Source organism: Diaphorina citri, unplaced genomic scaffold, assembly GCF_000475195.1.
Source record: "Diaphorina citri unplaced genomic scaffold, Diaci psyllid genome assembly version 1.1 scaffold2031, whole genome shotgun sequence".
Taxonomy (NCBI): Eukaryota; Metazoa; Arthropoda; class Insecta; order Hemiptera; family Psyllidae; genus Diaphorina; species Diaphorina citri.
Window position 1 is genome coordinate 18,336 of NW_007379457.1, and position 19,974 is coordinate 38,309.

Below are 19,974 nucleotides of genomic sequence, written 5' to 3' on the forward strand. Positions count from 1 at the left end.
TACACACATCACACACACACCCATCTTTGGCGGTTGTCAGCTATACTGACTAAACGGTTAGAGATATTGTAAAAATTACAATAGAAAAACACCAAAAAAAAAAAGGCATCATTTAATAGGATAAGAAAAGTCGTGTGATGTTCACACCAAATTTTATTTTATTGAATTTCAGTTGGTTGTTCCAGCTCCAGTACTTCTCTGCTAATTATTTTGAAGGTTGTTGGGTTCAAAGCTAGATCTAAAAGAGAGGAATGTTGATTGTAAAGTATCATGGCAGAGATCACTGGTGAGCTCAGACCCACTGGAGCACAGAGACTATTTTTGATGTAAAAGTAACTCGTCCTTTGTACGGGACCACCACACACACACGCGCACACCCACCACACAGACACACCCACCATACACACATCACACACACACCCATTACACATACCCATCACACACACCACCCACACATCACACACCCATTACACACACCACACCCACCACACACACACCACACACACACACACCACACACACCCATCACACCACACACACCCATCACATCACACACAGACCACACACCCATCACATCACACACAGACCACACATCCATCACACCACACACATCCATCACACCACACACACACCCACACCCACCACACACACACAGTCGCGCTACGCGCTCCCTGACACGGCACGTACCACAGTGCAGCCTAATAGGCATAACTTTGAACCGCCGCCATTTTGAATCAGGATGGAATGTGCCGATTTTAAGTAGCCTATGTCACCCGGAGTACTTTTCTTAACAACCACAAAAAATTTCATCAAAATCGGTCGAGCCGTTTTTGCGTGACCTTATACCTCCAGGATAAAATCCGCCCCGGGCGAATCGAACCCGTGGCCTAGCGCTTACCAACCAAGCTAACTAGGTTGGCTTAGTTCTCACTATCAAAACTCTTTACTTAAAAAAAAAAAAAATAGGTAGGTACCTACCTCCTACCTTATTACCTCCATGGTACCTACTTGCTGTTTAGTGTCCAGGTAGGTCGGAAGTCGTCTCTTTCTACCATGGGAAGTCGTAACTTTTTTCGCTCTAATAAAGTAGTCTTATCACCTAGGAGGTAATCGAGTAGTGGACTCATATGCAAACTTCCCCTCCTTATCATTTCGTGATAAGAAAACTCGTTGGAATTCGTTTTTGTTTACTTTTTGAAAAATCCAAATTTTGAAAATTTAAATCCAACATGATGGAATTTTCTTTTCGTAATTTTCCTGATTTTTCTCTACGTTTTCCTCTCAAATCTCACCTTTAATGCTTTAATAGTCAGTTGATTAACTTTGATTTTCGCGGTAGGTACCTGTGAGGAAAACTATAACCAGGTAAGTACTTATAAGTTCAAGTTTTGGCCACTTAGGATTAAATGTCTGTTTCTGTACTCAGTTATCTAAGACATCTAAGTTACCTTAGGTTCTTTTTGATCATTCATTATTAATTCAGTTGCTTTCCACATTCCACAGGTGTTTATGAAAATCCTCATAGGTCTTCTGAATCTTGTGATATTTTTAATATCTCTTTTGTTTACTTTTTGAAAAAGAACCTAAAAAATTACATGAGAAAGGCACTTATACAATCTTTTACCTCTGGTTTTGATAAGCCTTTCAACTTACTAATAAATTATATCTGTGATCTGTGAGTATGCCTATGTAGTTACTTCGGTACCTTTAACCTACTAGCTGTTTAGTGTTCAGGTAGGTCGGAAGTCGGAACTTTTTTCGCTCTAATAAAGCAGTCTTATCACCTAGGAGGTAATCGAGTAGTGGACTCATAAGCAAACTTCCCCTCCTTATCATTTCGTGATAAGAAAACTCGTTGGAATTCGTTTTTGTTTACTTTTTGAAAAATCCAAATTTTGAAAATTTAAATCCAACATGATGGAAATGGAATTTTCTTTTCGTAATTTTCCTGATTTTTCTCTACGTTTTCCTCTCAAATCTCACCTTTAATAGTCAGTTGATTAACTTTGATTTGCACGGAAACTGAGGAAAACTATAACCAGGTAGGTAAGTTTAAGCTTGAATAGGCTACTTAGGTAATAATGTTTCTTCCTGTACTCGATCAGTTACCTATAGAATGATGTTCTGTTTAACCATTCAAATCATTCGATGCATTATTAATTCAGTAATTTCAGATTTTCAGTTGCTTTCCACATTCCACAGGTGTTTGTGAAAGTGCTCACAGTTACTCATCAGGTAGGTAAGTTCAAGCTTAAATAGGCTACTTAGGTTATAATGTTTCTTCCTGTAGGTACTCGATCAGTTACCTATAGAAACTATAGATGTTCTGTTTAATGATTCGATGCATTATTAATTCAGTAATTTCAGATTTTCAGTTGCTTTCCACATTCCACAGGTGTTTGTGAAAGTGCTCACAGTTACTCAGATAGTTTTAAATCTCTGGAAAGCAAGAAAATTACATGAGAAATGCACTTACAATCTTTTACCTCTAGTTTTGATAAGCCCTTCAACTTAATAAAATTATCTATTTAGGTACTTATAGGCAAATAGGCATACTCACAGATAATTTTATTACCAAGTTGAAAGGCTTATCAAAACTAGAGGTAAAAGATTGTAAGTGCATTTCTCATGTAATTTTCTTGCTTTCCAGAGTAGGTACCTTTACAATAAAAGCTGATATGTACATACCTACCATTTATTACATACCTACTATCTTTGTTTCAGTATGGCAAAGACAGCAACATTATCCACCCTATTCATCATGCTATGGACACTCCAAACTCACTGCATAATAAATACATTGCAATTACATGAACAAAGGTATATAAAGATAACAATAAGAATTCTTTACATAAACGTATGATAATATGGATGTAAAAAGTAAAAATGGGTAGGTAGATATATTGCCCCATAATAGGTATTATTAGGCTTGCCAAACGTCCCGAATTGGCCGGGACAGTCCCGAATTTCAGGGGGTGTCCCGGCGTCCCGTTCAGTTTTTCAACTCACTGCCAAGTCTCTGAGGACCCCTACTCCCCTTGTCCTAAAGTATTTCACTATGAAACTACTAATGACTATAGTGACACTCTATCTGCTCTACTGACAGTACCATTCCCTATGGATAGCTCAGTTATACACACGTCTTTGATTATGACAGTCCAGGGACATTATGAGGTAAGGATATGAGGGTTTAATGGTTGGTTTTTATTGGTTTTATGTGGAAAATTGCCGATTGTACTCGTTTTGTCTAATTTCCATTGCTATAAAGTATAAACTATTAAACTCTTGAACCAGTGAGCAGAGGCCACGTATCCGTGTGTGTGTGTGTGTGTGTGTGTGTGTGTGTGTGTGTGTGTCAGCTCAGTTATACACACGTCTTTGATTATGACAGTCCAGGGACATTATGAGGTAAGGATATGAGGGTTTAATGGTTGGGATGTCAAATTTGTTGAAAGAGTTTTGGACCTAAGCTAGAGATAGAGTTTTGGACCTAATGAAAATGGTATCTAGTACCTATCTACTGCTGTAATAAAAGTTCCTACTTTCCTACTTATACCTACCTAATGGCCAAGGGTACTTCTCATACAATCTGTCATTTTCCCGAAATTTCCATACCTACAGCAAATGAGAACTAGTTATATCTACCTGATGAGTTCTAGCACAAACGAATGTGGTCCTTTAAATTCTGGATTTAGATTTAGAGGGTCAAAGATTCTGTCTGTAGTCTGTACCTAACTACTACGTATGTTATGCATTTGCAGGGCTACAAAGGTGAATTACAACTGACAAGAAACAAGTCGGAAGTAATCTCAGATATCAAGAAACACAGAATCGATGTTGTACAATTCCAGGTGTATCTACCCCGAATAGAACCATGGCCTATACTAGGTGTAGTTCTGGTCAATCAAGTAGTCATCTGTATGGGACCAATGAGTAAGACACATTTTTTTTTTTTTTTTTTTTTTTTTTAGAAATCCCCCTCTTCTGAAGCTAGTTTCCGCTCCTTTTGCTTTGGTTTAGTACGGGCGCTATCGCTATCACGCCAAAAGAGAAGCGTGTCCCTCTTTTGGCAGAGGGGAAGATAAGGAAGACAAGGTAGGAGAAAGCCAGCCGTTCCAAGAACGAACCTTATCCGCCTAAGATGACCACTTTACTTAAAGGCATACTACGAAATGGGTACCTATGCTACGAGTGCACAGACCACATGCGTAAAAATGGCGGTGAAACTCTCTCTCTCTCTCTCTCTTTTGTTTTTTTTTTTTTTTTTTTTTTTTTAAGCAACCTTCGTGGCCATCTCGGCCACTATCACGCTAGGCTTGCACGCCGGAGGTCCGGGTTCGATTTCCGGCGGGGTCGAAGTTTTTCCGGCTTTTTGCTTGGATTTTGGGGTGCATTCTGCCTCGTGAGGACAATTGAGTAGCGACCAGTGGCGGCAATAAAAGTGTAAAAAGATTAACGGTAAATGAGAATTGAGGTGTCTCATAAATTTTTTTTATCGCTTAAAACGATAGAACGTAAAATTAAAAAAAATATTGGGAAAAAAATGAGGAAATTCCGTACAGTTGGATTTTTTTGAATTGCGTTTTTTTCGCGGGCAAATTTTGCAGCGTGATATCTACGTAAAAAAATAACTTTATCTCGGAAAAGACGGTACGATTATTATTATTCTATATGATAAATTTATTTATAACTAATTATCTCTCACATGAGACACCTTAATTACTTAATAGTAAAGAAGGCACTTAGTAATGGTGTGATAGCCACAAAAGTTGTGTTGAAGCTCTCTGCTTTACTTACCACAAATAGTTAATGATGTGATTGACTTTTTCTAACTCTTGTTCAGGTAAGATTATATGAAGCTTTTGCCTTGCCTCTTTGCTGGGATTTCAGCTCCTTAAATGGCAGCCTGAGTGAGCCCGGTAACAGCCTTCAGTCAACAGTACATTACCTAAGTACCTACCCTACTTTTTACTTTCTTTATCCTATAGGAAGGAAAGTAATGTAATCGGGTCAATTTTTCGATGGTCAGTTTTTAATGCCAAAACACGTTTTGAGGTTCTTAGAGCCTAAATACAAAGTTTCAGCCATTCGTCCGTGTGTCTGTCTGTCTGCATGTAAACAAAATATCTCGATAACGGTAAGAGCTAGAGACTTGAAATTTGGCATGTAGCTGTCAAAGGTGACAAGGATGCGACACGAAACTTTTGGTTAATGTCGGTGCAACGGTTGGCGGCATTTTATCGCTTTTTGCCAGTTTTCGGTGTAATTCAATAATATCTCAGGAACGGTATGAGCTAGAGACTTGAAATTTGGTATGTATTCTACAAATGAGACAAGAATGTAACACGAAACTTTTGGTTAAGATAGGTGCTGCGGTTGGTGGTATTTTGACCGCTTTTTGGAGGTTTCTGCTTTTCTGACTAAACGGTTAGAGATATTGTAAAAGTTACTATAGAACATAAAAATAAGCATCATTCAATAGGATAAGGAAAGTCGTGTCCTCTCTCACTCTCTCCTTCGCTGTCATACACTTTCTGTCTCTCTCCATCTCTATTCTACGCTACTCGCTCTGTCTCTCTTCCTCTCATAGACTTCATATAGTTTTTGACTTTTAACATTATTTTCCTCATTCCCTCTCTTTCTTTTGTCTTTATTCCTGTGTTGTACCGCGTTTGTTTCCTCTCTCACTCTCTCCTTCGCTGTCATACACTTTCTGTCTCTCTCCATCTCTATTCTACGCTACTCGCTCTGTCTCTCTTCCTCTCATAGACTTCATATAGTTTTTGACTTTTAACATTATTTTCCTCATTCCCTCTCTTTCTTTTGTCTTTATTCCTGTGTTGTACCGCGTTTGTTTCCTCTCTCACTCTCTCCTTCGCTGTCATACACTTTCTGTCTCTCTCCATCTCTATTCTACGCTACTCGCTCTGTCTCTCTTCCTCTCCCATATTTGTACTTCCCAATAGACTTCAGAGTTTTTGACTTTTTTTCCTCGTGCCCTCTCTCTCTCTCTCTCTCTCTCTTTTACTTTTTCGTCAAAAAAATAAACATTCTTCCATCTCTCTCGCTCTTCTGTGTGATAATTTATAGAGTAAGAGAGATGGAGAGAGAGAGAGAAGTATTGGGGGATTGTGTAAGAGAGAGAGAGAGAGAGAGTAAGGGAGAGAGAGAGAGTACTCTGTACCTAATAAATACATTTGAGTGCAAAGGAATCGGTACATTTCCATTAGTAAACAACCTTTAGGCCAGCCTCAGCCTAGTTAGCTTGGTTGGTAGCGCGTCTGCCTTGTAAGCGCTAGGCCGCAGGTTCGATTCCCGCCCGGGGCGGATTTTACCCCGATGGGTGTTTCCTTCGAATCGGACTTAGTGCTTTGTCTACTTTCTTTAGTATTCTAGAGTGTCCAGCACCATTTAGTTTTGCACCTGGTGGACTTTTTGAGAATGATTTCAATATTTTTCTTAGACTCAATCGTCTATATTTACATTCTTCATATCTAGACTGCTGTTTTTTTCCACTCTTAGCACGTGTATGATGTTTATCCAAGGTTCCCCGATGGGATAAGGATCGTTCTTGGAACGGTTTTTTCCTATCTTTTTTTAATTCTCTCTTTGATTTCGAGATCATAAGACCTTAGCAGTTACAGTTCCCTCTGTCAAACCTCTTGAATTAATGCTAGAGTCTTGTCGTCCCGAAATCGAAGAGAGAAGGAAGACAGGATAGAAGAAATCCAAGGTTTTATAAAGTGAACGCTTATTGTTGCCATATTTTACGTTGGTTCGGTTGATTGCAGCGTTTGGTGTACGGAATGGATTTAAAGGCTGTGAAATTTTGATGGAAGATCCTTTCTTGTTACTCTGATCTGACTTAGTGTTATTTTTTCCATAACATATTAAATCCCGTATTTGAGAAGAATCATTCCTAAACTTCCACTTCTCAAGTTTAACAGCTTTGACATCTTTAGCTTCCTTGCGTGGAGGTTTCTTAGATTCTTTATTACAGAGATGAACGGATTCTTCTTTTGGTTGAAATTTTGACACATTTTTGGCGTTAGCTTTTTGATTGCTCTCTGAATTCTCTTGGTTCTTTTTCAATTTTTTTGCATTCGCCACAGGTATTTGATATTTTCCATGTCCAGTGGACTTGGTTGTATGCGTGGTGTTTGATTTGGTGTACGCAGATGATGTGGTTCTTGCATGATTTTTTTCCCCCTCCAATTGAGGTTTGATAGAGGGAAACAGTTCCAAACTGATTCTTTAATAATTATTGTTTTCACGAGGTCCTGGATTCTCCTCGCGATAAAAGGAATTTACAGGCGTGCTTACTGGAATTTGGCCTGGCGCACTGTTGTGCGCTCAGATCTAACTTTTTTTTGTCTCTGCTTTCGGGGAAATGCTTATTAGTAGTGATCCATGCAAAATTGACCTTGCACGGCCTTTTTGACCCCTTGTGGTCTTAGCAGCAAAATCAGCAAAAATGTAAGCTCAAGGTACAAATGAATTTTGGATTTCTTTAAATTTTGAGGTTCTTTTGAATTCGTACCTTCTTCAAATTTTGAGTTTGTTCTGAATTTTGGAGTTTTTCAAATTTTGAGTTTCTTTTAATCGAATTTTGGATTTCTTCAAATTTTGAGTTTCTTTTGATCGAATTTTGGATTTCTTGAAATTTTGAGGTTCTTTTGAATTCATACCTTCTCCAAATTTTGGATTCCTTCGAATTTCGAGTTTCTTCTTAATTCGTACCTTCTTTGAATTTTGGAGATTTCTCAAAATTTGATTTTCTTTTGAATTCGTACCTTCTGAATTTTGGATTTCTTCAAATTTTGAGTTTCTTTTCAATTCGTACCTTTGAATTTTGGATTTCTTTGATACTGTTTGGAATTTGAAGGTTACTTTAGAATCTTGTATCTTGACACTGTTTGGAATTTGAAGGAATTTTGAATATTGTATCTTGACACTGTTTCGAATTTGAAGGTTACTTTTGAATGTTGTATCTTGATACTGTTTGGAATTTCGAAAGTTTTGAATGTTGTACCTTCTTGATACTGTTTGGAATTTCGAAGGTTTTGAATGTTGTATCTTGATACTATTTGGAATTTGAAGGTTACTTTTTGAATGTTGTATCTTGATACTGTTTGGAATTTCGAAGGTTTTGAATGTTGTATCTTGATACTGTTTGGATTTTGAAGGTTACTTTTGAATGTTGTATCTTAACACTGGATGGAATTTGAAGGTTCCTTTTGAATGTTGTATCTGGATACTGTTTGGAATTTTGAAGGTTTTTTTTTTTTTTTTTTTTATTTATACCTGGGATGTTAAATTTGTTGAAAGAAGAGCTAGGGTTTTTGGACGTAATGAAAATGGTATCTAGAATCTACTGCTGTAATAAAAGTTCCTACTTTCCTACTTATACCTACCTAATGGCTAAGGGTACTTCTCATACAAGCTGACATTTTCCCAAAATTTCCATACCTATAGCGAATAAGATCTAGTTATGTCTACCTGATTATGTCAATCTGTTATCTGTTTGCCTACAGATATCTGAGTATAGGTATCGATGTGTAGGTAGTAGGTAGGTACATAACTATTACATTAGTTTTTGTTTTCTTTTTTACTTCTTTTGCTCTAGATTATGTTCACATTTTGTCTCATTCTTTGCTTTTTTTTTTTTTTACTGTATATGTATACCTACTGATGTATGTTAACAACCCAATGTGTTGAAACATGAACTTTGATACTGATGAGTTCTAGCACAAACGAATCTGGTCCTTTAAGTTCTGGATTTAGAGCGTCAAAGATTCTGTATGTAGTCTGTACCTAACTACTACGTACGTATGTTATGCATTTGCAGGGCTACAAAGGTGAATTACAACTGACAAGAAACAAGTCGGAAGTAATCTCAGATATCAAGAAACAGGATTTTTTAGAATTTTGAGTTTCTTCTGAATTCGTACCTCCTTCAAATTTTGGTGTTTTTCAAATTTTAAGTTTCTTTTAATCGAATTTTGGATTTCTTCAAATTTTTAGTTCTGCTTTGAATTTTGAATTTCTTCAAATTTTGAATTTCTTTTGATCAAATTTTGCATTTCTTCAAATTTTGAGGTTCTTTTGAATTCATAACTTCTTCAAATTTTTGATTTCTTCGAATTGTGAGTTTCTTTTGAATTCGTACCTTCTTCGAATTTCGAGCTTCTTTTGATGTATACCTTCTTCGAATATTGAATTCCTTTCCAATGTGGTATTTTGATACTGTTTGGAATTTGAAGGTTACTTTTGAATGTTGTATCTTGATACTGTTTGGAATTTTGAAGGTTTTGAATGTTGAATCTTGATACTGTTTGGATTTTCGAAGGTTCTGAATGTCGTGTCTTGATACTGTTTAGAATGTTGAAGGTTTTGAATGTTGTATCTGGAATTCTGTTTGGAATTTTAAAGGTTACTTTTGAATTTTGAATCTTGACACTCTGAAATTTTGAAGGTTTCTTTTGAATGTTGTTTGGATCTGGACACTCTTTGGAATTTTGAAGGTTTCTTTTGAATGTTGATTCTTTCCGAATTTGGAAATTACTTTTGGATGTTGAATCTTGTGTTCTAGAATTTGGATTATTCTTCTTTAAATTTAAATTTCAATGTCGATTTTTTACTTTCCTTATCCTATAGGAAGGAAAGTAATGTAATCGGGTCAAATTTTCGATGGTCAGTTTTTAGTGTCAAAACACGTTTTGAGGTCCCTAGAGCCTAAATCCAAAGTTTCAGCCATTGGTCCGTGTGTGTGTCTGTCTGTCCGTGTGTCTGTGTGTCTGTCTGTCTGTAAACAAAATATCTCGAGAACAGTAAGAGCTAGAGACTTGAAATTTGGTATGTAGCTGTCAAAAGTGACAAGGATGCGATACGAAACTTTTGGTTAAGACCGGTGCAACGGTTGGCGACATTTTACCGCTTTTTGGCGGTTTTCGGTGTAATTTAACAATACCTCGGGGACGGTATGAGCTAGAGACTTGAAATTTAATATGTAATTCACGAATGTTACAAGGATGCAACACAAAACGTTTAGTTGAGATAGGTGCTGCGGTTGGCGGTATTTTGACCGCTTTTTGGCGGGTTTCGACCGCTTTTTGGCGGTTTTCAGCTATATCGACTAAACGGTTAGAGATATTGTAAATGTTACAACAGAACACCCAAATAAGCACCATTCAATAGGATAAGGAAAGTCGTGTGATGTTCACACCAGATTTTTCTTTCTTTCTCTCTTTTCTCTCTCTCTCTTTCTCTATCTTTTTATTTCCTCCTTCTTTCACCTCTTTCCCTTCTCTCTCTCTCTCTCTCTTTTAATTTCTTCCTTTTTCTTTTTCCCCTCTTCCCATACACTCATTCTCCCATTTCTCTCACACACACTCTTTCAATCTCTCTCTCTCTCTCTCTCTCTCTCTCTCTCTCCCCTCTCCCTTCGTTTTTTTTTTTTTTTTTTTTTTTTTTTTTTTCGTCTTTTTCTTCTTCTTGTTCATTTATTCTGACCCTTATTGCTTATTGGTGATTGATTTCGCTTTATGAATTTTGCGATGCATGAAGTATTCTTCTGAGCAAGCGTTGCTTCTGACGTATTTTTTTGAACCGTAGGTATTATTCCACTTTTGATCTTTATTTTTTTCTGATTTATATCGTCTTTTCATGACGTGTTCTGTCATTCTGTCTACGTTTTTCTTGCGATGAAATTTTATTCTTCAAATTATTCAATGCTTTCACTTTCAAACTTGACACCTCGGAACGGAAGTTCCTTAGTCTCTTTTTATGACAAGCAAGAGTATATATAATATATCGATGTTAATTAATTTCCCCCAACCACAGGGGACACATGCCATTTGGTACTCCATTTTCCGATTTTCAATTTGTAGCATAATATTGTTGGGTAGAGTTGTAGTCCTGTGTGAAGTGAGCAGATGAGTTCTTGATTCAGCATGGCGGTAGATATGTTAAATACTTTGGAAAATTTGTGTGTTTTTTTTTGGGGGGGTTAATCTGTGTGAAAATTTTGTGTGTAGGTAGTTTTTTTTTCTAACTTGAAAATTTTCAGTGTGATTTTAATTTTGACATTGTTGACTGAGTTTATTTTTATGACAGTGTAGTGGTCAACTTATTATTATTATTATTTTTTTTTTTTTTGAAAAATTGGAAATTTATATTGGCTTCTTTTACGTTGGTTTTGACCTTTTTTTATTCACATGATCTTCTTCTTCTTCTTCTTCTTCTTCTTCTTCTTCTTCTTCTTCTTCTTCTTCACTCAAGTGGAGTCGGCGTTTTTTGATAGCAGTCTCCATCTGCCTCGGATTCTAAGGTGGATTTACACGATGCCACTGTTTAAATATAAGCTAGAAGTTCTTTTTCATAATTATTCTTTTCTTTTCAGTTCTCCCCGTTGACGAAAGTGTGGTGACAAGTTTGACCTTGAATTATGTTCTACACCTCAACTCCAACTCATCACATCCATCCAAACCCATCTCCACCACACATAAACCCACCCACCTGCCATCTCCAGACACCTTCAAAACCAACAGACTCCAGGATTTGGTCAACACGTCTGAGGTGCAAGTGTTGAGAAGCTATTTGGAAGAAATAAGAGAGGGAGATGCTACACCAAGCCCGCCCAAGCTGGATTTACGAATTGATACGAAGGACAGAAATCAAACTCATGATAATCAAGGTAACTAACTAATAGTGGTAAATAATAGTTGTTGTTAGCGCGTCTGCCTTGAAAGCGCTAGGCCGCGGGGGTAAATAATAGTTGTTGTTAGCCCGTCTGCCTTGAAAGCGCTAGGCCGCGGGTTTGGTTCCCGCCCAGGGCGGAAATTTATCCTGAAAGGATAAGGTTCGTTCTCGGAACGTAGTGGTAAATAATAGTTGTTGTTAGCGCGTCTGCCTTGAAAGCGCTAGGCCGCGGGTTTGGTTCCCGCCCAGGGCGGAAATTTATCCTGAAAGGATAAGGTTCGTTCTCGGAACAGCTGGCTTTAGCAGCTACAGGTCCCTCTATCGAACCTCTTAAAAAAGCATCTTTGACATTGGGTTTTGCCACAATTCAACAACACGGACAACCTGTCCATTATCTTATCCTAGCATCTTTGACATTGGGTTTTGCCACAATTCAACAACACGGACAACCTGTCCATTATCTTATCCTCTTTTTATTTATTTCAGGTCGCAATTGCACGTCATACAGGCGGTCTTATTATCCTTGGATTGTGGCAGTTTACATGAAGTCAGGCCTAGGCGTACAATATCATTGTACTGCCAATCTCATATCGAGCCAACATGTTATACTAGGTAAGACAAGGAACTTTGGTCTAATAGGTACACACCATTTCGATTTTTTATCGAATTTTTCAAGGAAATCGATTTGTTTGTTTGTTTTTTTTTTTTTTTGGCACTTGATTTATTTTAGGGGAAACGACTTGGCGGGGCTTTTTTTTTGCCACGAATCGGTATGCGATGCATGAAGTATTCTTCTGAGCAAGCGTTGCTTCTGACGTATTTTTTTGAACCGTAGGTATTATTCCACTTTTGATCTTTATTTTTTTCTGATTTATATCGTCTTTTCATGACGTGTTCTGTCATTCTGTCTACGTTTTTCTTGCGATGAAATTTTATTCTTCAAATTATTCAATGCTTTCACTTTCAAACTTGACACCTCGGAACGGAAGTTCCTTAGTCTCTTTTTATGACAAGCAAGAGTATATATAATATATCGATGTTATTCAATTTCCCCCAACCACAGGGGACACGTGCCATTTGGTACTCCATTTTCCGAATTCCAATTTGTAGCATATTGTTGGGTAGAGTTGTAGTCCTGTGTGAAGTGAGCAGATGAGTTCTTGATTCAGCATGGCGGTAGATAATTATGTTAATTACTGTGGAAAATTTGTGTGTTTTTTTTAGGGTTAGTCTGTGTGAAAATTTTGTGTGTAGGTAGTTTTTTTTTTTTTTTTTTTCTAACTTGAAAATTTTCAGTGCTTCTTCTTCCCAACTCAAGTGGAGTCGGCATTTTTTGATAGCAGCCTCCATCTGCCTCGGTTTCTAAGGTGGATTTACACGATGCCACTGTTTAAATAAGCTACAAGTTCTTTTTCATATTCTTTTCAGTTCTCCCCGTTGACGAAAGTGTGGTGACAAGTTTGACCTTGAATTATGTTCTACATCTCACCTCCAACTCATCACATCCATCCAAACCCATCTCCACCACACATAAACCCACCCACCTACCATCTCCAGACACCTTCAAAACCAACAGACTCCAGGATTTGGTCAACACGTCTGAGGTGCAAGTGTTGAGAAGCTATTTGGAAGAAAGCCGGAGGTCCCGTGTTCGATTTCCGGCGGGGTCGGAAGTTTTTCCGGCTCTTTGCTTGGATTTTGGAGTGCATTCGTCCGTGTGTCTGTCTGTCCTTCTGTCTGTCTGCATGTAATCAAAATATCTCGATAACGGTAAGAGCTAGAGACTTGAAATTTGGCATGCAGCTGTCAAAGGTGACAAGGATGCGACTCGAAACTTTTGGTTAAAATCGGTGCAACGGTTGGCGGCATTTTACCGCTTTTTGGCGGTTTTCGGTGTAATTCAATAATATCTCGGGAACGGTATGAGCTAGACTGCTAGAGGCTTGAAATTTGGTATGTATTCTACAAATGAGACAGGAATGTAATACGAAACTTTTGGTTGGGATAGGTGCTGCGGTTGGCGGTATTTTGACCGCTTTTTGGTGGTTTTCTGCTATACTGACTAAACGGTTAGAGATATTGTAAAAGTTACTATAGAACATAAAAATAAGCATCATTCAATAGGATAAGGAAAGTCGTGTGATGTTTACACCAGATTTTTTTCCATTCAAGAAGGTCATGAATTATCCTCCTACAATCCTACTATTCTGATAGGGTTATTTACTAAATACCGAAATGAAAACACAGGGGTTGAATTTTGAATTTTGTTTTATTTCCTATTTACGTCTTCCATTTGATCATTGGTATTCCTTCGTTTACTTTTAACATCCTGTTTCTTGAGTTTCTTTTGAATTAGGTATATCTTCTCTGAATTTTGGATTTCTTCAAATTTTAAGTTTCTTTTAATCGAATTTTCGATTTCTTCAAATTTTGAATTTCTTTTGAATTGTACCTTCTTCGAATTTTGGATTTCTTCAAATTTCAAGTTTCTTTTGAATTCGTACCTCCTTCGAATTTTGGGTTTCTTCAAATTTTGGATTTCTTCAAATTCTTATTATCCTTGGATTGTGGCAGTTTACATTAAGTCAGGCCTAGGCGTACAATATCATTGTACTGCCAATCTCATATCGAGCCAACATGTTATACTAGGTAAGACAAGGGAAGGTACACATCATTTCGATTTTTTATCGAATTTTCCAAGAAACTTGAAATTTACATAATTATGTTCTTCCATTCATAACACTTGGTTTTGCACGGCCTTATTCAGTAATCTGTTAAACTGGCAGTAGACCTGCGTCTAGCTGTGGGATTAAACAGGAGAATAACATAATATTGACAAAAATTCCATACCTCGGCTGGGATTGAACCCGCACTCTCCTGTTTACCAAGCGATCACCTGGACCACTACACTACCAAAGCAGATGTTCACTGCAACTATTATTCTATGGTTTCAGCCGGGCATTGTATTCAAGAGTCCAGGGGTTCGTTTATTCCAGCTCATCAACTTATTTTGTTCTTCGGTAAAACAGTGCTAAGTTCCTGGGAAGACCACGTGCAAACCAGAGAGGTAAGATATAAACCCGAAAAATACCACTTCGTGGCATAAAAAAAAACCCGCCAAGTCGTTCCTCCCAAAATAAATCAAGTGCCAAAAAAAAAATAATAATAATAATAACAAAACTGTCACCCCACCCCAAAAAAGATTGGACATCAATTTTGCGCCCCGCCTTTATTCATTCCATTTGTATGCTACTCCTTCACGCAATAGGTACCTACCTTTCTTTTCCCTCATTGCACTCCTCTTTCCTCTAATCTCACTTCTGTTTTACTGCATTGGCGGCATGCCATCGATTTAAAGATCCATTTTCATGCCCCAACACACACATTCAATCCATTTTCTTCTGTCTTTTGTAGTTTTCCCTCTACAACTACCTGAAAACGGCTACTTTCTCTGTGGCGTATAATATCTCTAGTAGCGCGGTCAAACTTTCTTGACTTGGCGGGCGGAACGCCACCGCGCTCCGTAATCATACACACTTTAAGCATAGTTCTTGTGCTGTTGGCTTTTCCCGGTCCCACTCAGGTTGGGTGGAAGTGGAAGTAAAAGAGAGGAGGGGCGTGCTTAGTTTGTTACCGAAGGAAGAGTTAGAGGAGGAGAACTATCGATAGTCGGCGCCATCGATAGTTATCGACAGTTTTTTGAAAACTATCGATAGTTTTATTCATTACATATTTTCCTTGTTTCTAAAGGTCTTATCCCCCAAAAAGACCTAACCTAACCTAATTTAAAGAAAATTATTAACTATACATGTATTAATTTGGGTCACAGGGTTTTATTTCAACTTTTTTTTTTACAGAATATAGGTACCTATGTATATACAAAAAAAGCTTGAACAAAAAGTTGTAAGGATAACTAAAGGATAATATAAGGCTGACTATTTGCATTGACTTTTCACTTCTAAAACGACCAAAACAAACGAAAAATGTACAGAAAAAAACTATCGAAAACTATCGATAGTCAAGCCTCAATTATCGATAGCGTTCGATAGTCAAAAATATCGATGGTTATCGATAGTGCTATCGATAGTTCTCCTCCTCTATGAAGGGTAAAACCCCTCAGTGAGAAAACCTAAGTTGTTTTAAAACGACGTTTAACGAGCCTAATAAACAAAGAAATATCTCATCAACCTCCGTGATTTAATGATTTTGTGCGGTGAACTTCGCATCTGGAGTTTGCTGGTTCGAGTCCAAGTCAAGTAATGAAATTTAGTCACGCGACGTGTATTGATTAGAGAAAGACATTTTTGAACCTGCCTCAGTGCTTCATTGTAATACCGATTAACTGTGTTGTACCTAATTAGTTAATTTAGTTAATTACAAAAAAAAAAAAAAAAAAAAAAAAAAAAAAAAAAAAATAAATTGAATCGAATCATTTTATTTTTGTTTTTAAAAAAAAAAAAAAAAAAAAACAAAACAAAAAAAATGAATTGAATCGAATCATTTTATTTTAGTTTTCACGAATAAATTTCCTCTATTTCAGATTTCAGAAGTGCTGGTACACCCCCAATTCGACCATTTTTCCTATACATCGGATCTGGCTATCTTGAAGTTTTCCTCCCCTATAGAATTCTCAGCTCGAGTATCACCTATCTGCATATGGACACCTGAAGATACCTCCACCAGAGTAGGCATAGTAAGTTAAAGCGCCTTTTGTTACGACCTCCACCAGAGTAGGCATAGTAAGTTAAAGCGCCTTTTGTTACGGTACCTACACGTACAAATATGCCCACGACGCGACGAGAGTAATCCAAAAACACAACCGCGACCCAAACTACCCAAAGTCGTGACTTTACCCCAAAATAGGTCATCCCTAAAGGGAATGCGACCAAAATCTAAATGGACTGAATCTATTTCCATCTTTTAACCTTTTTGCAGATGCCTCACCATCTGCAAAAAGGTTCAAGGGCTGCGTCCACTACAGGTTTCGCCACACAAGATGAGTATTAGAGTAGAATATTCACGGTTAGTCCGGTGGTAACGCGCTTGCTTGCCATGTCCCGGGTTTGATGCCCAGGCCCACTATCGACAAATTTGTACTTTTTTTTAGTTTCTGGTCTTCTCGTCCATCTAATGAGGGGTATACTACGGGATGGGTATGCTAGGACACAGACTATCCGGGTCTTATATTTTTTCAGAGCTACGAAATGCAAATGGCGCTAAAACACTTGGCATAAAAAACTCCAGTGTTGTGTGCTTATTTTGTATTCCAGGTGGTAGGCTGGGGCATGAACCCGAAGACCCAGAGCTTCACACCCAATATCCTCCGTCCCGCCATAGTACAACTTATTCCGTGGGAGTTATGTATTCAGGATAGGGATCTGTTCTATATTACATCTCACACCACACTATGTGGCATCTCTGTAGACGGTAAGTGAAAACCATTTGGACTGGATTACACGAGGTCAGTAGATAGTCTACCTAGTGGTATTTCTAATGCCCACCATTCACACTCAGACCGCCTGACAGACAACAAACGAAAAGGAGGGGGAAAAATAGCTGCCTAAGTGACCCAAAAAAACCTACCCCTACCCAAAGCTGTGACTACTGAAATATACAAAATAAAGGATCCCAGATATTGTCTCTGGGCATCCGAAATGTTTTAAACCTCCAAATCCTTCATTTGATCCCACTATCGTAAGGTTTTATTAGTGAGGACACTTTCCGTGTCCCATACGGTTGGTCCAGTGGTAACGCGCTTGCTTGCCATGCAGAAGGTCCCGGGTTCGAATCCCACCATCGAAAAAAATTTGTACTCGTTTTTCGATTGCAAATATTTCAACGGGTTACTTTCTGATGTTCTCGTGTTGACCCAGCACCTAAATGGGAAGTATTGTGTCTCTTCTCGCCCATCTGATGAGAGGCGTACTACGGGATGGGCATGCTACGACACAGGCCATTACTATTTGAGCTATAAATAAGACTTCTACAATGTTTCATGTCCTCCTAGGACTTCTGAACGAAAATCGAAATGGAGACAAAACCAGACAAGTTAGCCAAGTGAATTTTACTGACCTCTTAGGTCACAAAAGAAACATTTGGAAAACACTGAGAACGGTATTTTTTCAATAGATCTGGGATGATATATCCCACTTAAATCATGTTTCTGTGGGACGTATTGCTCCTTTAGGGGTGAAAGGGTTTTAAACTTACGTCTTCCAAATTCAAGCTCCGCAGACTTTTGACTTCGGGACATTTGGTCTTGTCCTTGTTCCGTTTGGCCTGTCCTAGGCCCGTCACAATGACTAACAGGACCGCAAGCACCACTGGACACTTCATGACTAACACGGACCATACCGGAAGCGAGTATCATGCTGATAAACCGATGTTATCATGGTGCGATAACTGTGTGTTGTGAGCAAAGGAGCTGACCAGCATCCCTTTCCTAGTAGTTATAATAATAGAATCATGTTATCGTGATGTCATAGAGGGACTAGGGTCATACACTGTGGGTATACGAGTAAGTACGCTGGGAACTTTACATAAAGTTTATATTCCACATTTCATGAAAATCAGACAAACAGGCAAACTAAAGGAAAAATCATCGAGTCTTTTTTTTACAGAGCTCATTCAATATGTCGAGATAGAAGAGACATTCGCAATATTTACTTGTATGTATAAGAAACCATAAATGTGAAAACCCTAGAAAAAGAATCCCATATGAACTGACACGTCCATCAAACGAACAAACACATCAAGCTCGGTCGTCAGTAAATGCCACAATGGATTAACCGAGGAAGACTTCGTATCACTGTAAGTTCCTTTCAGTTTTGTTTATTTATTTTTAAATATTCTAGTCAGATCTCACTGCGCTCGCCTTACACGCGGGAGACCCGAGTTCGATTCCCTCGGGCTGGACTGGATGAGGTTGGATACTCGGCGAGACTTACACATGTTGCTACTGTTATACAATATACTACATTCCCAAGGGCCTTATAATAATAGAATCATGTTATCGTGATGTCATAGAGGGACTAGGGTCATACACTGTGGGTATACGAGTAAGTACGCTGGGAACTCTGGGATATTAAATATTTAGAGAAGAAATAAGTAGATATATATTTTTTTTTTATGAGGAGGAAAAATCTTCATGACTTCTCCAGCATGGTGTGGAGGGTATGCTGGAGTCACGGCTAAGGGTATGGTGTTTCGCCCTTCTGTTGTGGCCGCTCAACCCGCTAAAAAACCTCCCCGCTCTTCTTTCTTGGTCCCGGAACTTTTCTGTTATGACTTCGGGAAAGTATATTGTACGAATTAAAAATGGAGTCGAGGCCCTCGTCCACAGGCAAGGTCCCAAGGATGCATTACCTGTCTGCACCACCAAGCCGAATCTTTGGAAAAGGAAAGACTTTCCTGTCTTACCCACAAAAAAAAAAAAACTCTGGGATACTAAATATTTAGCGAAGAAATAAGTATATTGTACGAATTAAAAATGGAGTCGAGGCCCTCGTTCACAGGCAAGGTCCCAAGGGTGCATTACCTTTCTGCACCACCAAGCCGAATCTTTGGAAGAGGAAAGACTTTCCTGTCTTACCCACAAGCTTCTTTCAAAACATTTAGCAAGTCTTCTTCGCCGATTCCTTCAGACGGGATCGGAATGTATTTCCCTATAGTAGCAGCATATCCCAAAAACGGGATCGACCATTACGGGATAACGGTACATTTACCCACAAGCTTCTTTCAAAATATTTAGCAAGTCTTCTTCGCCGATTCCTTCAGACGGGATCGGAATGTTTCGTTAGCCTCTCAATCAGCCCTAGGGGTGATCACATTAGGATTAGGTCTGATATTTGGTTTTGGCTACAAAAAACCTTCGCACTCTTTGCTATTGTAAAATGTAAATGCAGTTTCTTTGTGTTATTATGTCACAACTTTGGTGCTCACTGCAGCATTGTGGGATTTTTCCCAATATCTCAACATAGAGGGACTAGGGTCATACACTGTGGGTATACGAGTAAGTACGCTGGGAACTTTGCAAATATTTCAAGGGTTACTTTCTGGTGTTCTCGTGTTGACCCAGCACCTAAATGGGAAGTATTGTGTCTCTTCTCGCCCATCTGATGAGAGGCATACTACGGGATGGGCATGCTACGACACAGGCCACAAGCGTCTAATGTAGCAGTTGTTCCATTGCTACGAAATAAAAACGGCGGTGGAACACTCATCTTTTAAGAAGAAGAAGAAGAAGAAGGAGAAGAAGAAGAAGAAAAAAAAAACT

At 38.3% G+C, this 19,974-nt stretch overlaps 1 protein-coding gene across 1 annotated transcript; it reads left to right on the top strand.

Moving 5' to 3' along the window:
• Positions 1 to 1,913: 1,913 nt before the first annotated feature.
• On the top strand, positions 1,914 to 17,134 carry LOC103517991 (serine protease gd-like). The gene is made up of 9 exons (XM_026829901.1): positions 1,914 to 2,041; positions 2,724 to 2,777; positions 3,002 to 3,173; positions 3,761 to 3,932; positions 11,401 to 11,694; positions 12,186 to 12,311; positions 14,654 to 14,766; positions 16,240 to 16,392; positions 16,970 to 17,134. Exons 2-9 carry the CDS (start codon positions 2,725 to 2,727, stop codon positions 17,132 to 17,134), a joined length of 1,248 nt encoding a protein of 415 aa, XP_026685702.1. The 5' UTR covers positions 1,914 to 2,041; position 2,724.
• The last annotated feature ends 2,840 nt before the right edge of the window (positions 17,135 to 19,974 follow it).